At 35.2% G+C, this 19,543-nt stretch overlaps 1 protein-coding gene across 1 annotated transcript; it reads right to left on the minus strand.

The window, feature by feature from the left end:
* Positions 1 to 10,737: 10,737 nt before the first annotated feature.
* Positions 10,738 to 11,406, minus strand: LOC143599344 (uncharacterized). The gene is made up of 2 exons (XM_077077323.1): positions 11,025 to 11,406; positions 10,738 to 10,919 (listed from the first exon to the last, which is right to left on the minus strand). Exons 1-2 carry the CDS (start codon positions 11,404 to 11,406, stop codon positions 10,738 to 10,740), a joined length of 564 nt encoding a protein of 187 aa, XP_076933438.1.
* Positions 11,407 to 19,543: the final 8,137 nt, after the last annotated feature.

A 19,543-nucleotide genomic window follows, 5' to 3' on the forward strand; every position in this document is an offset into this window, starting at 1 on the left:
GGCCTGTGCATAGTCCACTGTTGGTTGAACAGGAATACTATTCAGCCGGCTGTACCTTCTAGAAAACCTACCTTCGGCTATAAATACTCCAACATCTTGGAATGGTAAGATCATCTGCTATCCAGTTATCTAGCAATCTCTTAATATACACTTATATTCAGAGCAACCTAGTCTGATTCTCACGCCGGAGGGTGGTCACAAGGAGGAACCCCCCCCTTCTCAGTGACGAGCTTACGGTGTTTGTTTTGCAGGTCTCCTGAAGAACAGCCTTCTCAGCTAGACCTCATTCGTGGGAAACATTACTTAACCCTCAGATTATCTATAATCTGTACCGGGTCACTTAGTGTTTCTTACCATCTAATCGAGAACAGGGAAAGGAGAGTGGGCGCCATGAAGTTAGGCCAAAGAAGTTGTTACCGAATGACTATTTCTAAATAAAAAAATACAGTAATATATAAGTTGGATTTTAAATCATTATAGATAGCAATCATTTAAACCATTTTTACACACAATTTACATATAGTTCCTACAATTTCTCCCTACAAACATGATAGCACGAAACAACGAAAACCTCGTTTTCGAGTTGAGTTGTAGGAGAGGGCAAGAGCCTGTGACAATCAAGAAGAATTGACGTTGGTAAAGGATTTGATCCATGTTTCCAAAGACTAGAGAACTAAGAAGCCCAACAAAGATCAAATAGTTCTTACAAACAAGAGTGCGATTATTTGTGCAAAAAAAGTGGAGTAAGAAGCTATATTATCCGCTAAGTGAATAAGTGTTAAGACATGAACATAAACAATCATACCGATGAAGATATACTACAATTGCATATGAGATCGCAAGACGTTGGTAGTGGGAGTTGTTTCCCTGATTTATTTTAATGTTTTTCTCATTTCTCATGTATTTTACACTATTGTTCTGTATGTTTTACTTTTTTAATTTTTATTGTTAATAAAATGCATTTTTTTAGTTTATTTTGTCAATTATTAAATAAATATACTTTTTTTAATAAGTAAATATACTACTAATATACGTTTAACAAAAGCTGTAGAGAACTAAGAAGTTAAGCATGTCATCACTGCTTTAGGAAAGAGCAGATAACATAATATAAAACATGTTGTGATGATGTTGATATAAAAAAGAAAGAGGGTATATGAAGTTAGGAAGTGTAGGACGACACCCGTCCAGTCCAATAATATTTTGTTACATAAAAAATTAGTGAATTTGTATTTCTATCCTCCCACGCTCTTTTATGAATTGGGGTTTAATCGTGTATAAAATGTGTTGGAATTCACATTTAAAACATGAGCTGGATAATCAATCAATTTGTAATTTTCTTGAATTTAGACTACACGAAGTACATGTTTTCTGTTCATTTTTTTTACATGTTTGGAGTAACATGATTTTCTCACACTAATTTACCTTTTTACAAGCATAATTTAGACTAAAATTTTAATTCTTACAAACAAAAAAAGGTCTAGAAAGAGAATGTTTTGGACTAATCCAAATTGACCCAAACCCTTCCATTTCACCACGTCTACTAAAAAACTAATTGAACATTTTTACAAACAAATTCTGTAGCTTCCCTGGACGGATCACACGAGATATCCCGATATACACAGGTACGGAATCCCTGTGTAGATCGTTACGGACGTAGAATACAAGCTCACAAACACACGAACACGATACGAACAAACACACGTTATATTAATAACTCGAACCGTGATACTTACAGACTCTCGACCTCACGTCACTTGACTCACTGAATTACACGTAAATTAACCAACTCGATCAACTCCTAAAACGATCAGCCGTACACTATATAAATACACGACAACTTCGCCTCAGGCGAAGTTGTCCATAACTTCGCTCGTTCAACAAGTTCGCCTAGGCGAACTTGTCAACAACTTCGCTTGGTTAACAAGTTCGCCTAAGCGAACTTGTCAACAACTTCGCTTTAACAAACAAATACACAAACAATATTACAGACTCGATTACAGACATTAGACATATGAACTACTGACATCTATGCACCAACAGACTCCCCCTTGGCAGTAGCTTCATATCTTGATCTTTCAGCTCTTGTCTCGTAATCCTGTATCTTCAAGCGTGCACTCCTTCTCTAACACACACCGTGACTACTCGCTGATATTTCCTTGCTTCATCCTTCCAAGCAGGAATATAGAATATCTTCTTTTCATTCAACACTTGCAAATCAGCTTTCGATAAGTTAACAAGATACATCGGATCATACACCCTCAGCACTTCTTGTTCGTCTTCGTCTTCCATCACGGCTTCAGCAGTCTGGCAATCAACGTACCACCATTTTAGATTCTTCAACACATCTTGAGGCATAGTCTTCATTGGAACCTCCTTGATGCATCGGATCGGTTTGTACTTCATCACCATCCATGGCTTGCCATCTGCTCTCAATCCCCTTTCTGTATCCTCCACGAGCTTTCCCTTCTGTGGCTTTAATAATTCAAACTTCTTTTCTTTTATGCTTTCTTTCCACACGATCTTCTCAATCACTCTTGCCATGTTGTCACTTCTATTTATCAGGCCCAACCTGGCCAAATCTTTCACCTCACATTCCGGCAACGTATTGAGAGATCTCAACATTCTTTTGAAGTATTGAATATCATCATAACGCTTCACCACAAACAACTTTATCTGTTCATCATATATCCAACAGATAATTCCCTTCTTCGACTCAACATAGCCTTTGATGTTATAACTCTTCTTGAACATGGCTGGAACAGCAGGCTTCTTGGTCTTAATAAACCAATGAGCACAGCCTTCCTTCCACCTAGGCTGCTCCTCCCACTCAGTCTCATCCATCTCAGTACCCATGTCGGCTTTCTCAACATCAGGGATCTCGTGTTCAACTTCTTCTTCTACTATCTCCCCCTCTTCTATCCCATCTTCAATCACAATCTGCTCACCGATCTTCTCAATCACATCACTCGGCAGCACATCTTCATCAAATAACACATCATCACTGAACATATCATCGTCCAGTTCCTTCAACGCATCAATCACGTCATCCTCCACCAACACCACATCATCACCACCAGCTGCGTCGGTAGACTCCCCCTCAGCTGTGGAAGTACCAAGAGCTTCAGAAGTTCTTGGCAGCTCACCACCTGCATCTTTCGATGCATTGGGATCATCGTCTCGGTCATTTCTTCTTTTAGTCCTGAGCTCGTCGCCCTTACAGCTCATCTCCCCCTGAGATGCCAAGAACTCCTTCAAGGCATCTATGATTTTCCCATGCTCAACCAGGAGGGATGACTGTAGTTGATTTGCTTCCACTAGGCTTTGAATAGTCTTCGATTGCTCTGCCACGATCCGCTCTAGTGAAGCTATTCTCTCTGAGTCTGACATAGGCGAAGGCGAGACTCCAGAAGCAGGCGTAACCACAGGTGGTACCATACCTGATAACCCTGCAGTAGTAACGACCGTTGACTCTACAAATCGTGCAGCTACCACCGACTGAGTAAGCGTTGGAGGTGGTAGAGACACGATCTCCGGAGTCGACGTCTGGATAGCAGTGATGGGTGGAATGCCAGCAGCTGATGCAGCCACCACGGGAACATCCGCAGCGCTTGTACTTGTAACCTGTACAGAAGAAGGAACAATAGACATACCAGACAGTGCGGCCGGAGCAAAACGTACAGTCCTTGAAGTCTCTCCAGCTCCCATGCCAGCACCTGTCCTTTCCCGTCTTGATCTTCTTATCAGCTTATGTATATCTTCTTCCTCTTCTGACTCATCATCATCCTCCATTCTCTTCCTCTTCCCAATCGTTCTCTCTCGAGACACCATCAACCGTCTCCCCTCATCCATGATCTCATCCAAATCGGAGTCAGCCATCGATGTAGCTGCTCTAGTAGCTCTCACACCCGAAGCCTGTGTAGCCGAGACCTGCACCTCTTCAACTTGATCCATATCAAAATAACCTTGACCTCCAAAAACAGCGTCAAGATCTATATCCTCTGCAGCCGACACAACAGGCACAGCAGGAGCAGGAACAGCTTGAGTTGCTCTTGCCTGTCGCGGTTGAGGATCTCTGAACTCGTCCCCACCAGCAGGAACATACTCTGGGTTAATTAAAAACCCAAACAGTGGAGTATGCCTGGGACGACGTTCAGGGTTGCTCCTCGCACTCGAAGTGCGGCATTGAGCAAAGATACGTTTGCTCACAGTTTCCACGTATCTTATCGGGCGTCTCTGAGATAGATTCGGAGCGACATGGTTCAATATCATCTGGATGAACCGTGGGTACATAATGAACCGCTCCCGAGACATCGCCCTTCTTTGTCTGTCAATCTCGTAGAAGACCATTTGACTGAAGCTATAACGTTTGTTATAGGTCAGTGCAGTCATTGCAGACTGCATGGTCGCACCCATACCATCAGTGCCCGCCTTCCTCCCAGACATGCAAACTATCATAACGTGCATGAGGAAGCGCCACTGATCTAGAAGGAAACCCTTCCTCCTTTGGGTATCACCTAATGGACCAGAGTAGCCCATTCGGAGAAACGCTCCATCATGAAACGGAGCTACGAACTCTGTAGGGTCATCTCGAGTCTCCTCTCCAAACCGTAGCGCCACCCGGATCTGTTCAGAATTGAACTGAACTTCTTGATTGTTCACAGTCGCTCGCATGACCGGGGGCTCAACACGACAGTCGTATTCGACCGTCTGCCAGAAGTCTTCGATATTCGGTAAAGATATCGGCAGAGTGTTTGTTATGGCATGAAAAATCCTCGAGCGTATGAGGAAAGTAATGATCTCGCGGTAATCCTCAACGCCGCTCGCTTCCGTGTCAAGTGTAATGTACATATTGTGACCCGGGAAGAATTGACGTTGGTTATCACCATCGTCTCCTCCTGCACCTCCAGCACCAGCTACCGCAGCCATATCTGCAACAAACGAACCAAGTTAGAACAACATAAAGACATAGCACAAGTTCGCTGATTACCATGAGCGAAGTTGTGATAAACTCTGTATAGGCGAAGTTAAAGTTGAGGCGAAGTTGGGAACAACTTCGCTTCAGCTTTAAGTTCGTCTAATTAATATTAAGTAAAGATGATCTAGGCGAAGTTAATGTTAACTTCGCCTCATCACAACATCGCCTCAGGCGAATTTAAGTTTCAGGCGAAGTTACGGATAGCTTCTCCTTATATATTCGCTGAAACCCTACGTATCCTGACGGCAACTTCGCCTGATGAACAGCAACTTCGCCTGACGAACTTAAACTTTCTGCAGATCTGAAAATCGGATTTTAACGACGATTTTGACGGTTTAAAGACTTGAACACACTGGTAGGAGGCTAGAATGAGCAAAAACACCAAAAACTCGTCCCGTGAATACCCGAAATGAGACGAATTCTACACCCGCGTGAATATCCCGAACCACACAATCGAGCAAAAGCTCTGATACCAATTGTAGGTTCCCTGGACGGATCACACGAGATATCCCGATATACACAGGTGCGGAATCCCTGTGTAGATCGTTACGGACGTAGAATACAAGCTCACAAACACACGAACACGATACGAACAAACACACGTTATATTAATAACTCGAACCGTGATACTTACAGACTCTCGACCTCACGTCACTTGACTCACTGAATTACACGTAAATTAACCAACTCGATCAACTCCTAAAACGATCAGCCGTACACTATATAAATACACGACAACTTCGCCTCAGGCGAAGTTGTCCATAACTTCGCTCGTTCAACAAGTTCGTGACAAGTTCGCTTAGGCGAACTTGTTAACCAAGCGAAGTTGTTGACAAGTTCGCCTAGGCGAACTTGTCAACAACTTCGCTTGGTTAACAAGTTCGCCTAAGCGAACTTGTCAACAACTTCGCTTTAACAAACAAATACACAAACAATATTACAGACTCGATTACAGACATTAGATATATGAACTACTGACATCTATGCACCAACAAATTCTAGCAACAAGTAAATATACATTAAGTTAACCACAAGTCCATAAATGTTTGCGCACGGGCCAATTTCTTTTCGGCCCACTTCAGTTAGCCTACTAGATAATAGAACCCGCCACCCTCCATTTCACTAGAGGTGCACAAATCGAGTTTTTCAAATACCCGGGTTCGGGTATTGAACCGGGTTCGGGTATGATCAGGTATTAAAAATTCGGGTATTGGCAATACTCGGGTCGGGTTCGGGTTCGGGTCCGGGTATTCTCTCTAAAAACCATACCCTATGCGTCGGTTCGGGTCGGGTATCGAACCGGGTATTCCAAAACAGGGTATTTGAATACCCTATTTTCGGGTATTGAAAAAACCCTGTTTTTGGGTTTTTCTGGGCTTTTTTCGGGTTTTTCGGGTATAGATTGGATTTTTTTAAGGGGTTACAATTTTTAGGGGTATTTTTGGGTGTTTTTCAGTTATTTTTCAGGTAATTTCGGGTATAGATCGGGTATTTGAAGAACCCGGTTTCGGGTATTGGAAAAACCCGGTTCCGGTTTTCGGGTATTACCGGGTATAAATCGGGTCCGGTTCCGGGTACGGGTTTTGGTACTGAAATGCATACCCTATCCGTACCCTACAGGTAGGTGGGGTCGGGTACGGGTTCGGGTATTGAAAACCCGGGTATAAAAAAAACCGGTTCCAGGTATTTTTTTCGGGTCCGGTTCTGGGTTCGGTTTTTTTGTGCACCTCTACATTTCACAAGGACACAAGCAAGTTCCAAGTTTTGATAAAACATGGTCAAAATCGGTTCTTAGTTGAGCTTGAGCCGGTTCGTGTTGAAGCGGTTTAAGAGTGGGGAAAACCCAAACCGGATATACTATATTTTTATTTACTTTTTTAGAGATTATAACAAAAAAGTAAATTGCGGCACGTTACAAAAAACATAGAAATAGCAATACATTGTACTTGTTTACCTTTTGATGTTAATCGTTGTTGGCCTCGTTTGATATTTAATTGTTGTTGTTTAGTAGGCGTCATCGGAAGTATTAGGTAGTTCTTCTCCACAAGTGGGTTCTTAATTGGTAAATGGGTTCCTCTAGTTACCTCGTCTATGATACAAGTGTCTTAAAATGAAGATGTGTGTTTTCTCCTTTTCACCGTATTCAAATGGTCTTTCAAACAAACGCATATTTCCATCAGCTTTGATATTTAATTGTTGTTGTTTAGTAGGCGTCATCAGAAGTATTAGGTAGTTCTTCTCCACAAGTGGGTTCTTAATTGGTAAATGGGTTCCTCTAGTTACCTCGTCTATGATACAAGTGTCTTAAAATGAAGATGTGTGTTGTCTCCTTTTCACCGTATTCAAATGGTCTTTCAAACAAACGCATATTTCCATCAGCTTTGATATTTAATTGTTGTTGTTTAGTAGGCGTCATCAGAAGTATTAGGTAGTTCTTCTCCACAAGTGGGTTCTTAATTGGTAAATGGGTTCCTCTAGTTACCTCGTCTATGATACAAGTGTCTTAAAATGAAGATGTGTGTTGTCTCCTTTTCACCGTATTCAAATGGTCTTTCAAACAAACGCATATTTCCATCAGCTTTGATATTTAATTGTTGTTGTTTAGTAGGCGTCATCAGAAGTATTAGGTTGTTCTTCTCCACAAGTGGGTTCTTAATTGGTAAACGGGTTCCTCTAGTTACCTTGTCTATGATACAAGTGTCTTAAAATGAAGATGTGTGTTGTCTCCTTTTCATCGTATTCAAATGGTCTTTCAAACAAACGCATATTTCCATCAGCTTTGGAGTTCTTTTTAGAGATACAAATATGCCACTTGCAGATTCCAAAACCACCTTTGAAGCTTGAATAGTTAGCAGATCACAGACCATAGCGGTTAGAATCGGAAATTGGAAAACATATTTTATAAATGTTTGTTAAACTTGGCCTTTTCATTTGTTGTAAAATTAGCGTCTTTTTCATTCAAATATAAATCGAAAGTTATTATTTCAAAAAAAGTTTCGACCCCAACAAGGCATGAGTTCAGTGTGTGACACAAGTAATTACGAGAGACGTATGATCAAAATAATTTATAATTTATAGGCGGTATCATTGAAGGCAATCTATGGCCTCTTAATTCATACACGGATAATTACGAACCCACTTAAAGAATATGATTAAGTGCTAAAGAACTCGTAGGAAAACGAAACTCCTAATAAATAAGTAATTAATTTATCAAAACCTTAGCATGCCAATTATTTGTTCGATAATAATCGAACTCTTCTCGGAAACTATGTAACTAAATTACGTCTTACAAGGAGGCCAAGAAACATATGTGAACTTTCACTTTATCGTAAATATTTTATAAACATTTGAGATATGTATCTGATTATATAATATATATTTTGTGAGCTATAATGTATGAACTTAATGTTTGAAGCTTATATCATATTGTGAACGTTTTCATTGTGATGTTGGAAATAAAAAAATAACTATTATATTTGGCTCAACAAAATATTTATCTAAACGTAAATAAATCTAAACACATCATAACGATATATTTCAAAATTTTATAATGTTTTATGGTGTACGTATTTAAGAATGGCGAAAAAGGTAAACAACACAACTTTATATAAAAACAAAAAAGCTAAACCGTGATACAGGTTTGTTGACACGCACATTTATGTTTCGATCACTTGTACATTACTATCAACAACTCGGTTTTGAACAAAGTTTATATAAAAACGTAAATAAAAAAAGCATGTCATGATGACATTGTCAGAACTTTAGACTATGTATAGGGGAGAGCTACAAAATGGGGACGATTTTTGACACGTGACACCACGTTAGCAAATGAACGATTTTCATTTTAGAGGTGTAATGGTATTTTACTTGTAGCCCCATCACATCATATATATGTGCATATGTATATATATATTACACACACATACTAATATAATAATATTAACCAATACCCACACCACGGCGACAATATATATATTACACACACATACTAATATAATAATATTATCCAATACCCACACCACGGCGACAATGCATTCCCCCCCCCCCTCCCCTATCGCCCCTTTGACGTCTAGGTAGGGGGTGTTCTCGTCCAAAATCGCCCTCTTTATCGCCCACTACACATGGCCTTATAAAACCTACTATCAAAAACATATACGAGAAAAACAAAATATGCTAAAAATAAGTATTATAATAAATATAGTAAAATCTCATTCGTTCTAAAACTAAATAAATGTGTTTGTAACAAAATGATGATGCATTAAAGCACTTGTACTATTAGCATAAAAGAATGTAATCTGTGAAAAACATCTAAGGAGAGAGCTAATATTTTGTCTAATTCTAGTAATAGACTTAATTAGATTCTACGCGATATTTAAATATTTTTTTTAATAGACAACGATTCTATATATCCGACAAAGTACATGAAAACATGTACAATGAGCGGTAAACAAATTTGGATTTCTGGATAAGAAAGAATTCCCGACATGGTTGGCACCTCGTTTTGACCTTTTCTTCTCCAAAGTCCAATCTTAAACACAAGTAATATTTTATGGATGGAGTTGTTAAACTAAAGTCGTCTCAAAGACACCTACCAAATCAAATTTTCAATTGTCATAGGACTTGATGCTTCAGGAAACTAAATCATTCAACACACATTATTTTACTTAGTAGCTTCAATGTCACAAAAGTAAGAAACGAATTGATGTATTAACAAATTGGTTGCAAATTATTAGTGCTCCATTGATTTTGTTGGCACACCATCAACTGATAAATGGTCGTCCGATGTATTTAAAATTTTATGGCACCCATTAGCTAGTAATCGAACAAGCAACCCCTAACTTTGCCAGTTTAAAGACTACGACATAAATATAACAAGGTATAGAAATGATAACTCATTGATCGATTTGTTAATACATCAATTCGTGTCTTACTTTTGTGAAATTGAAGTTACTATTACTCATTGATCGATAACAATAATACGGACATTGTTATTAATCACACTCCTACTTTCATTTTCACAACAATAGATAATTTTACACTTAAGAAGAAATAACTTTGTATGCTTTTAACTTGGATTTATGTCATTTTAACATTAATACAACATTCTTTCGAGGGAAAATCAATCAACTATTCACTATCAACATATGTTGTTATTTTTTCATTAAAACTAGATTGTTATTAACATAGAAAGTAAAAGTTAGAAGTTTATTATAGAAAAATAAGTTATACTCCCACCGTCTAAGTCAAAGTGTCTTAGTTTGAAAAACAAAAATTTTAAGGTGGATTGAATGATTACCTTTTTTGCTAACTAAATGACAATAATGTCCTTAAAAAATGGGTACACCATATTATTTATTAATGCTAGTTGTGTGTGCTTAAGTATAAACTTGAAAATTGACTAATAAATTTTAAAAATGAACATTTATAATGAGACAAATAAAAAAGAAGGGACGGAGTTAGTAGTTCATGTTATTCAACCTAATAAAATAAATATAAAATTCTGCTATTTTTCATTAATTTTATAATTCTAAATAACTATGTACCAAAAAAGCTGCCTTGGGCAGTGTGACTTCTTCCCATTTGAAATGCATAGCTTTTCCAAAAATAATTGCAAGAACTAAGAACAATCAATAATGGCGAAGAACACCATATTAATTTGTATCCAAACAGACGAATTAAATGCCTTTTTTCTGGAAAATTTACAAAACCAGGCAATCACTTACTTTCTGTGATTATGACTAATTAAACTTGTTACAAATTACTCAAACTCCCCATACTCCCCATATCCTTTCTCCAATGAAGTTCACTATCTTCCGTACCGAACCACCCTTTTCATCTCCACCGTCCATCTTCTTTGGCTCTATTTCCACCACTTCCTGACTTGTTTTCTCCACCGTACACGGCGGCGCGTGTAAATCATTCGAAGTGGTAGAGGTATGAGAAGCTAAAGATGAAGAAAAACACATATTATTATTAATATTATTTTTGTTGTTGTTGTTGTTGTTACTCTTTCTTTCCTTCTTGTTCTTGCCATTTTTTTTATTATTGCCATGAGCCAATCCATCTTCATAAGCATCAAGAATCTCATGTATCACCTTCCGGTTTGGTGAAGCATCCCATCGAACCCAAAAGCTAGTATAGCATCTAAAGCAGTTACACTTAAACTGCGGCGCGTGGTCTCCACTGCTGCCGGACTTGGTAGTAACTTTTCCGGCGGCGTATTTATTATTATTATTATTATTATTATTGGTGGTGGTGGCAGAGATGGATAGAAGGTAGGCCAAGACTTGTTGGTCTTGTGGTGGGAGAGTGGCGGCAAGAGTGGCTATGGCAAAAGGGAGGAGTGATAGGTGTTGGTCGGAGGTGGTGGTGGATGACGGTGATGGTGGTGAAGGGTGGATTTTGCCTTTGGTGTGGTAGAGCTTCCTCATGGTATGTATGGTATGGTTGTGGATTCTTTTGAAAATTTTGTGGTGGAATAATGATACGATATGTGATGCTTTAACTTTTTTATATTTTTAGGTTACCAAATAAAGAGCTTTATAGAAAGGTTAGAGCATTTCCATTCAATTCTCTATCTCCATATTTATAATTACACTAAAAATACTATATTTTCTTTCTTATTTTTAATTAAATAAATATTTTTTATACTTTATCATTACCTTTTATCTGTCATTCACTCATAAACACTTTCAAAAACATTAAAAAATTATAGAGATGAACAGTACGCTTCTCTAAATTAACCATGAACATTAATATTTTTTCTCTCCTCCTCTCACAACCATTTTTAATCATCCCTAAAAAATGAAGAACCCCTCACATAATTTAAAAAATCCATTAGAATTGCTCTTAGATATCAGAATTAATAAAATGAGTAGGTAAGGTGACACCCACTTCGATGGTTACTCGCACTTGGGAGAGTGGAGTTCAGTTTTTGTATACTACAGTTTTGTAGGAATCATGTCTTGAAATAAACGTAACTATTACTTTAATTCAGATTGCTATATTCTATGTGTAAGAGCATTCCCATCCCATCCCCCATAATTATGTGAGGGGGATTGGTATATTATAGGGTGAGGTTTTGAATGAATGTGAGTGTAAATTATAGGGTGGAAAGAAATATGTAGTGTTTTTTTTATAAATTTGGGGAAACATTTGGGAAAATTGTTTGCCCCTATTTATTTTTTAATGTTTGTTGGATTGGTTGTGAGTAGAGGAGAGAGAAAACTGTAATGATAAAAGTATTATTTAATTTAATAGGGAAGAGAAATGTAGTGTTTTGTAGTGTAATTATAGAGATAAAGATGAAGAACGGGATGTGAATGCTCTAAATAAAGTTGTTCTTTTTTATATATTTATAATAATTTATAAAATCATATTGACTACTATGCACTTCTGTTGTGTGATAAGTTGGTGTATGCCAATTATAACCAAGATGTATATTTAGTAGCAAATTTATATGAAACAAATATGAGAAAATTCTCAAAAATAAATATTTATGAAAACAAATTTCTAGTTTTAGGTATTATTTACAAAAAAATTTAAAAATAAGTATTATAAACTAGTAATAATGACGAGTAGTTTGTAGAAACCAATTAGAACTTGCCATGCGTTCTTAAACTAATCGTAATGAGTACGTTAACTAATCATTTACTCATCACGACTAAATAAGTTTTATGCCTCGTAATCAACGTTCACAGGTAATTCATAAGTCATTTAATCGCGGTGAGTAGATTATAAGGTTAAACTAGTCGCGACGAGTTAACTACTAATAAACTACTCATGCAGAGAATGTAAACCGGGTAAACTAGTTGTTGCGACTAAATGACTTATGAATTACTCATGGGCTTTGATTACGAGGCATGAAGCTTATTTAGTCGTAACGAGTAAATAATTAGTGAACGTGCTCGTTACGGTTAGTTTAAGGACACGCATAAAGTTTTAATTGTTCTACAAACTACTCGTCACGACTAATTTATAATATATATTTTTGAAATTTTTTGTAAATAATACCTAAAACTAGAATTTTTTTTCCATAAATGCTTATTTTAGGAATTTTATTTATGTTTATATGCAGAGTTGCAGTGGAAGACTACGCTGGAGTATTGGAATTATGATACATGTTACAAGTTATACGGAGGAGTGCAAAGAAAGTGAATGTGTTTACATTCGTTGATGCTCATTCGATAGTAATATGAATGTATGATTTATGAACATAAACTAAAACAAGAGAATATAAATAAACGAACATAAAATAATATAAATAAACGAATATAATTGAGCGAACACCAATTAAAAGTAAACGTGAATGATGAATATAAAATTTAATAATAGTATACTGAATTGTAATTGTGATACTTTTAATTTTTTAAAACTAAACTAAATTGTAATAAGCTTAAAATTTCACATACATATAAAAATGAAGGAGCTTAAACCAATGTAAACTGACAAAAATAAATGGACGTAGAGAGACTTATGCTCACAAATATAAATAAATGAATAATACATGTGTTCATATCCGTATTTAATTTATATAAACCAACATATTTGTTAATATTAATTAGTTTATTAAAAATCAAACTGTTCAAAAAATGATATAGTGAATATTATTATTTGTTTACATGGTGTCGTAAGAAATACGATATGAAGTATGGTTGTTACTAAATAAAATAAATCAACATTGCAAGACGAGAGTGAAGTAGAGACGTGAGGTGGCGGCGCGTGGGAGTGGAGTGAGAAAGAAGAGGGAATCAAACATTTTTGAGGAACGACCAAAGTAAATGGATGCCATTCGGCGGGACATACATAACATAAAAGTATAAAACAACGTCTTCTTTTGTATCTCTGTCTTAATTGTTTTTCTTCTGTTTTTTGAAACTTACAAAGTTTCTACTCATAGGGCTTACAAAATTATTTACGGCTTCTTTCTCATAGAGCAGTCACAACTATAAACTAAATTTAAACCAGGATAAGCTTGGTAGGTATCATACTGGTATTTATTCCAAATTTTTGAAACCTTAATATAGTTGGTTTGGTACAGGCATCAAAGCAAAAATTCGACAAATACCGGTACTTGTACCAATTCCGGATTTCCCAATCTCAATATTCTTATAAACTTGGTACCGATGCCGGTACAGAAATGCTTGTTTCGGTAACGATATGGATTCAATATTGATATAGATACCATTTACTTATCACTAATTCATATATATATATATAATATATTTATGTTGGGGCAATTGACTCATGAATCCGTGGAGCTAAAAACGGCGGTATTAAATTTGTAATTCTTATGCTTATTTCTTACTAACAGCTTGAATTAATCATCTCGATTACATTCTTTTTCTTCTTTACTCAGGTAGTCAAATCCAATTAGTTCATAATGCTTTATATTCCAAATTGATAGAAAAATCAAAATTCTTACGTTTTGTATAATGATAAACTTAAAATGGATTTTAAAGTACCTTTTTCTTGGTTTGTTTCAAACATTTTTTTATGTTTAAATACTTTTTGTGTATTTTAACATTCTTTAATTCATCTATTTATAAATGTTATTTAAAGTTTTTATTACATCGAAATAGAAGGTAAGCGGACAACAAATTGCGCTGATACTCCCCTTTTAAATTGCAAAACTCAATCTTTTAAAAAACTATATTTATATTTGCTGATCTTAAAGTTATAACATTAATTCTTGGAGTAATAACACTAGTGCTGTTCTGTAAAGAAGTAAGTAAAGTTAGTGCTTAAGTTATCCTTTGTTTTCAAAAGAAGTAAAGTAAGTGCCGTTTTGTACAATTACAGATCAAACCAATTAAAATTAGCTTCTTTAATATAAAAGCATTAATAAAATATCTTAGCCACTTATTTAACCTAGCTCCGTTTCATGGAAAAGCATGCCCACTTTTGAGATATTTAAGGAAATTTGTCTGCTAGATGCCTTACATAAACTCCGTATGCTACGATGTATAAGATGATAATACACCAATTTAAAAATAATGCTCTTAAAAAATAAATCGTTCGATTTTTTAATCCTAAAAAAAATTTATACTATTTTTCTTATTGAAATACAATGTTTACATCTCTCTCATAAATTAAGAAAATAAACACGTTTTGAAGGAATAAAAATTAAATTCTTTTTAACTTGTTTAAAACACAGACCTAGTATGACTAAATACAATTAGATTAAATGTACAATCTACAAGTTGTTTAAATGATAAGATATGTATACATCCACATGCCTATAAAATGAAAACCCACTTGAGTTGTGAAAACTCTAGAAACTCATTCTTAACCACATGTTTATAATTAATGTTTAAATCTTGTGGTTCACAATTAAAGTGAATAAAAAATATAAATATAAATATAACTTTATCTCTCTCTTGAAAACATATATAAAAATTAGTAAAAAAATGTTAAAAAATAGCAAAACATTTTTTTTCGATATTTTGATATTTTGTAATACATGTAACAAAAAAAAACGATATTACATAGGGTTTTCACGAATTTTCGCAACTCAAGTGGGTTTCATTTTAACCTTACCCTACATCCACATGTGTTATATCATAGTCATTGTGTGCATGCTATTCCACACAAGCGACCACATAACTCTCTCATAATTATAAAAATATTCGTCTTTTAAATTTTGTTTTTCTAAGAAAATATTTTAAATTATTATTATTATTATTATTTAATACCAGTAAATATTTATTTCCATTAATTTGTTAATTGTTAAAAACATATGTTTTTTAATTGCTAATTACTTGTTTACTTTCCATGCATTTAGTTAATTATTGTTCTTCATGTTTAATTCAAACCATCACCATCACCATCACCATCACCATCACCATAAAGAAACAAACTATTTTCGGCAACCTATGGGTTGACACCTTCAAAGAGCACAAATATCTCAAAAAGAAAATCTCAAGCGAACATCGATCCATACAAATTAATTTCTTAAGAAGAAAACCTCAATAAAATTACAGTTTAAATGTTTTTGGGCTCCTTGGAGGAGACATTTCTGAAACTCTTGACTTTTGGAGATATAAACAGAATTTCTCAATTAAAAAAACATTTTGGGAATTTACCAAAAGATAATGGTGTGATGGCAGTTAGTGGTGTCATGGTGGTCATAATGAGAAAGGTAACATAGGGTAGGACATTGAAATATTAATGAGAATGATGGAGAGAATTAAATGTTATCTCAACACGACTATCATCAACCAAACTAAGTAACTAACCTATTATACTAGTAATATCTGAACACAATATAGGGGTATAAATTTTCTTATTACCTAAAGCATCATAATGGAGAAAATCTATGGAAACATGGTTTAAATATGATGATTGATAAACGTACAATTATCAACCTCATTGGTGTAATGCAGGTGTGCCATGGTCTTGAGAAGATGGTGTGTACGAGGTTGTATGGATCGTTGGAGTTTTAAAATCCAACTGTCAAATGTTTTGACGACCGGTCTGCATAGTCGAGTGACCAGTTAAAGCAGGTCATGTGGAAATCTTGAAAACCAAAGTATTTGCCAATTGAATTGACGGTCATCATATAAGCATAAGAGATTGCCAAATGATTTGGCAATCAATTAGTGAATTACAGAGTAACTAAACATCTGTTCAAGTCTATGGCACACCTACATTAGATTAAAGTGGTCGATAATTGGTTTGAAAATGGCCCTATTTGTGCCATGTTTATAAGAATTTGCTTGCCTGTGATGCTTTAGGTGGTAGGGGTACCCACTTATAAACAAAAATCGTAGGTTGTGCGTATGTTGGTTTTTCAAAAAAAAAAAAAAAAAGCTGAAATTTTGGTTTTCAGATTTTTTAAAACCATTGAATTTAAATTTTCTTTTTTGGTATTTGATTTTCACTTCTTCATTTCTTTTGGTTTACCATTTGAGCTTGAAGTTTTTAGTCTAAAAATTTTGGCCCGAAAACAACCACTATAATGAGTTTGTCTTAAAGCTTCGCGCCTAATAACTTTTTGTTAATTAATGTTTAACTGATTATAAGATTTATACCCAAAACTTTTGGGTTACACGGTATATTAATCTCTTATAGATTACTTAAAATTGAATTTTTTTTAAACCATATGTCCAAATCATCGGTTTTTGATTGGGTTTGATTAGGTTGTGGAAAAGATTTGAAAACCGACAAGGCCCGAGAATCGGACCATAACCATAATCGGAAAAACCGAACCGAGTGGTAGATTGAATTCGGTTCCATTATTGTTTCCAAAATTCTTGCTTATTCGAATAACTTAACCAAAGTCAGTAGAATAAATCGAATAGTAACCTATTTAATCAGTTTCATAGGATAATCAAAATGAATAAACCGAATAAATCAATTTAATCGGTTGTTTATGATTTGGGCCAATATTCAAAACCGAATAAACCGGTAAACACCCTTAGTTTAGTTATTTCTATTTGGTTATGTAGTTATTTATGTGTTTTGCACACCAGACTTATCACCAACGTAAAAGGGCACATAAAAAGAGGAAGACAATTGTAGTAGTGTCAACTAAAGCCATAAATTGACATGATTACATATCATTCTCGCTACTGTAACCCAAATTACACAAACAACATTTATCGTTCGAACAATATAAACCAATAACGTCAGCCATCGTCTTATAAGTAACTTTTTATGACAATAAAAAGTATGCACTACACATTAACTCAATTGTGCTCGCCCTTCTTTCACCACTCCCTCGCACCCTCCTAAGTGTTGGATTTTTCTTACATGAGGTGAGACTTAATAGTTTTATTTATATTCACCGGCACTATAAGTTTACGTCTAAGCTTTCTATGACATAAAGTGAGACTTAACACTTCCTATTCACCCTAACTATAGGTTTATAGCTAAATTTTGCTGCTAGCATCTAACATTTTTTTTCTGTTAAAGAAAAGTATTATAAGATGTCAACGTAAGTGATAAGCTCCAAATATTAATTATTAATTTTGGTTGTCCATTTTGTGCAAAGAATTTTAGATAAAACGTGGGAAATGGTCAATGATTTCTAATGAGCCAAAATGATAGGTTATTCTATAATGGTAAGTGCCACGTACGTTCTTTGGTTCCACTCGGATATGAATTTTTCTTGTGTAAAAGTTCAAAGGTATGACTAATTCAGTTTACTAGGATCCTTTCATCCTTGAATGAGTCGAATGAACGAGCCAAAGTGATAGGTTACTAGTACCCGCGTTTGAGAGTGACTAATGAAAGCATTACCACCTTTTAATAAAATTCCACGGACTCCTCGACCATCTTGACTTTAACTTTAACTTTGACTTAGATATTGTTTTTATATTTATATTATATTTTATTTTTGGGAAAGGCACATTGCACATAAATAGTTAATGTTCACATGCCAAATCCAATAAAGTTGAATCACGTTTATTTGAATGCAGTCACTAATATTCACTTCAGTGTTTGGATGCCTATGCATGATGTTTTATTTCAAGGTGGATGGGGTCTTGTAATAAACATATAATACTAAATGCATCAGATAATATATATAATAAAAACGTCATTAGAAAATACATAATGAAATTATAATGTTGTTAGTTCTTTGAAAGTTTTCATTTTTTTTAAATGAGTTTCTTAAGATAGATTAACTCACACACTCTCAGCCTAATCATATACCTAAATCTACACCTTTTTGTCCACGACTAGACCTAAACCCATACATGTTACCACTTGGGGAGGGATTTTTCAAGCACGTTGGCTACATTTTAAACACAACATTTCTAATTTCTAAGCAACTATTTTCAGTGTACCAGATTAAACTATTGTTCAGGTATTCAACGTCAATTTAATTAAGCAAATACACGTCACACAGTTCATTGTAGAGAAGCATATATCAACATTTGTTGTTGCGGTCGATAATCAAATTATAAATGTAATAAATGGTATACCAACACAAGTGAAAGATGCTTTATTTTCGTGTACACCATGAATTCTACAAAAGTGAGAAACCATCCAAGTTGGCATATCTTTTATCCATGTCCAAAATATCAATGTAGATGGGAGTTAAACCATCATCATCATCACCACCCTCCTTAACGTTTTTGGCATATCAAAATCAGAAAAATCATGAACGTTATCACACGGACTACCCTATACATAAGTAATTTAGATGTTTATTGTTAAAATGCTTCTCAAATTCTTGAATTTGCAAATTTAATTTTGCACCGTTTTCAAACTCCTAGTATTAGCGTTGTGTGATGTTTGCTTTTTTTAGTCGATGTAATTGTGATTCATGTTAACCATTTCATTGCCTTCTCTTCAGAAAAAGAGTTCACATTCTCCAAAACTAGATCAAAATTCTCTAGCCTAAACTTTCGGAGTTGTAGCTTGGTAGAATTAGTCAATGAGATCGTGTTCAATAAATCTTGATCTTTACTTTGAAGACATTTCGACATTATATTTGGAAGTTGTGACCTCATAACGTAGAGTCATCAAGTGTAACAAAAACACAAAAATGACCAAACAACTCAATAATTTAAAAGGACCAAACTCAATTTGTTTCCCAATAATAATCAACACCCAATAAAA

The sequence above is a fragment of the Bidens hawaiensis genome, unplaced genomic scaffold (genome assembly GCF_021521415.1).
Source record: "Bidens hawaiensis isolate Kalapana, Puna unplaced genomic scaffold, B.hawaiensis_p1.1 tig00052051_1, whole genome shotgun sequence".
In the NCBI taxonomy this organism is placed as follows: Eukaryota; Viridiplantae; Streptophyta; class Magnoliopsida; order Asterales; family Asteraceae; genus Bidens; species Bidens hawaiensis.

Coding starts and splice junctions, on each gene's coding strand:
- LOC143599344 (XM_077077323.1), bottom strand. CDS start 11,406: ATGAGGAAGCTCTACCACACCAAAGGCAAAATCCACCCTTCACCACCA. Junction 10,920..11,024: donor TGAAGATGGATTGGCTCATG/GCAATAATAAAA, acceptor CTTCATCTTTAG/CTTCTCATACCTCTACCACT.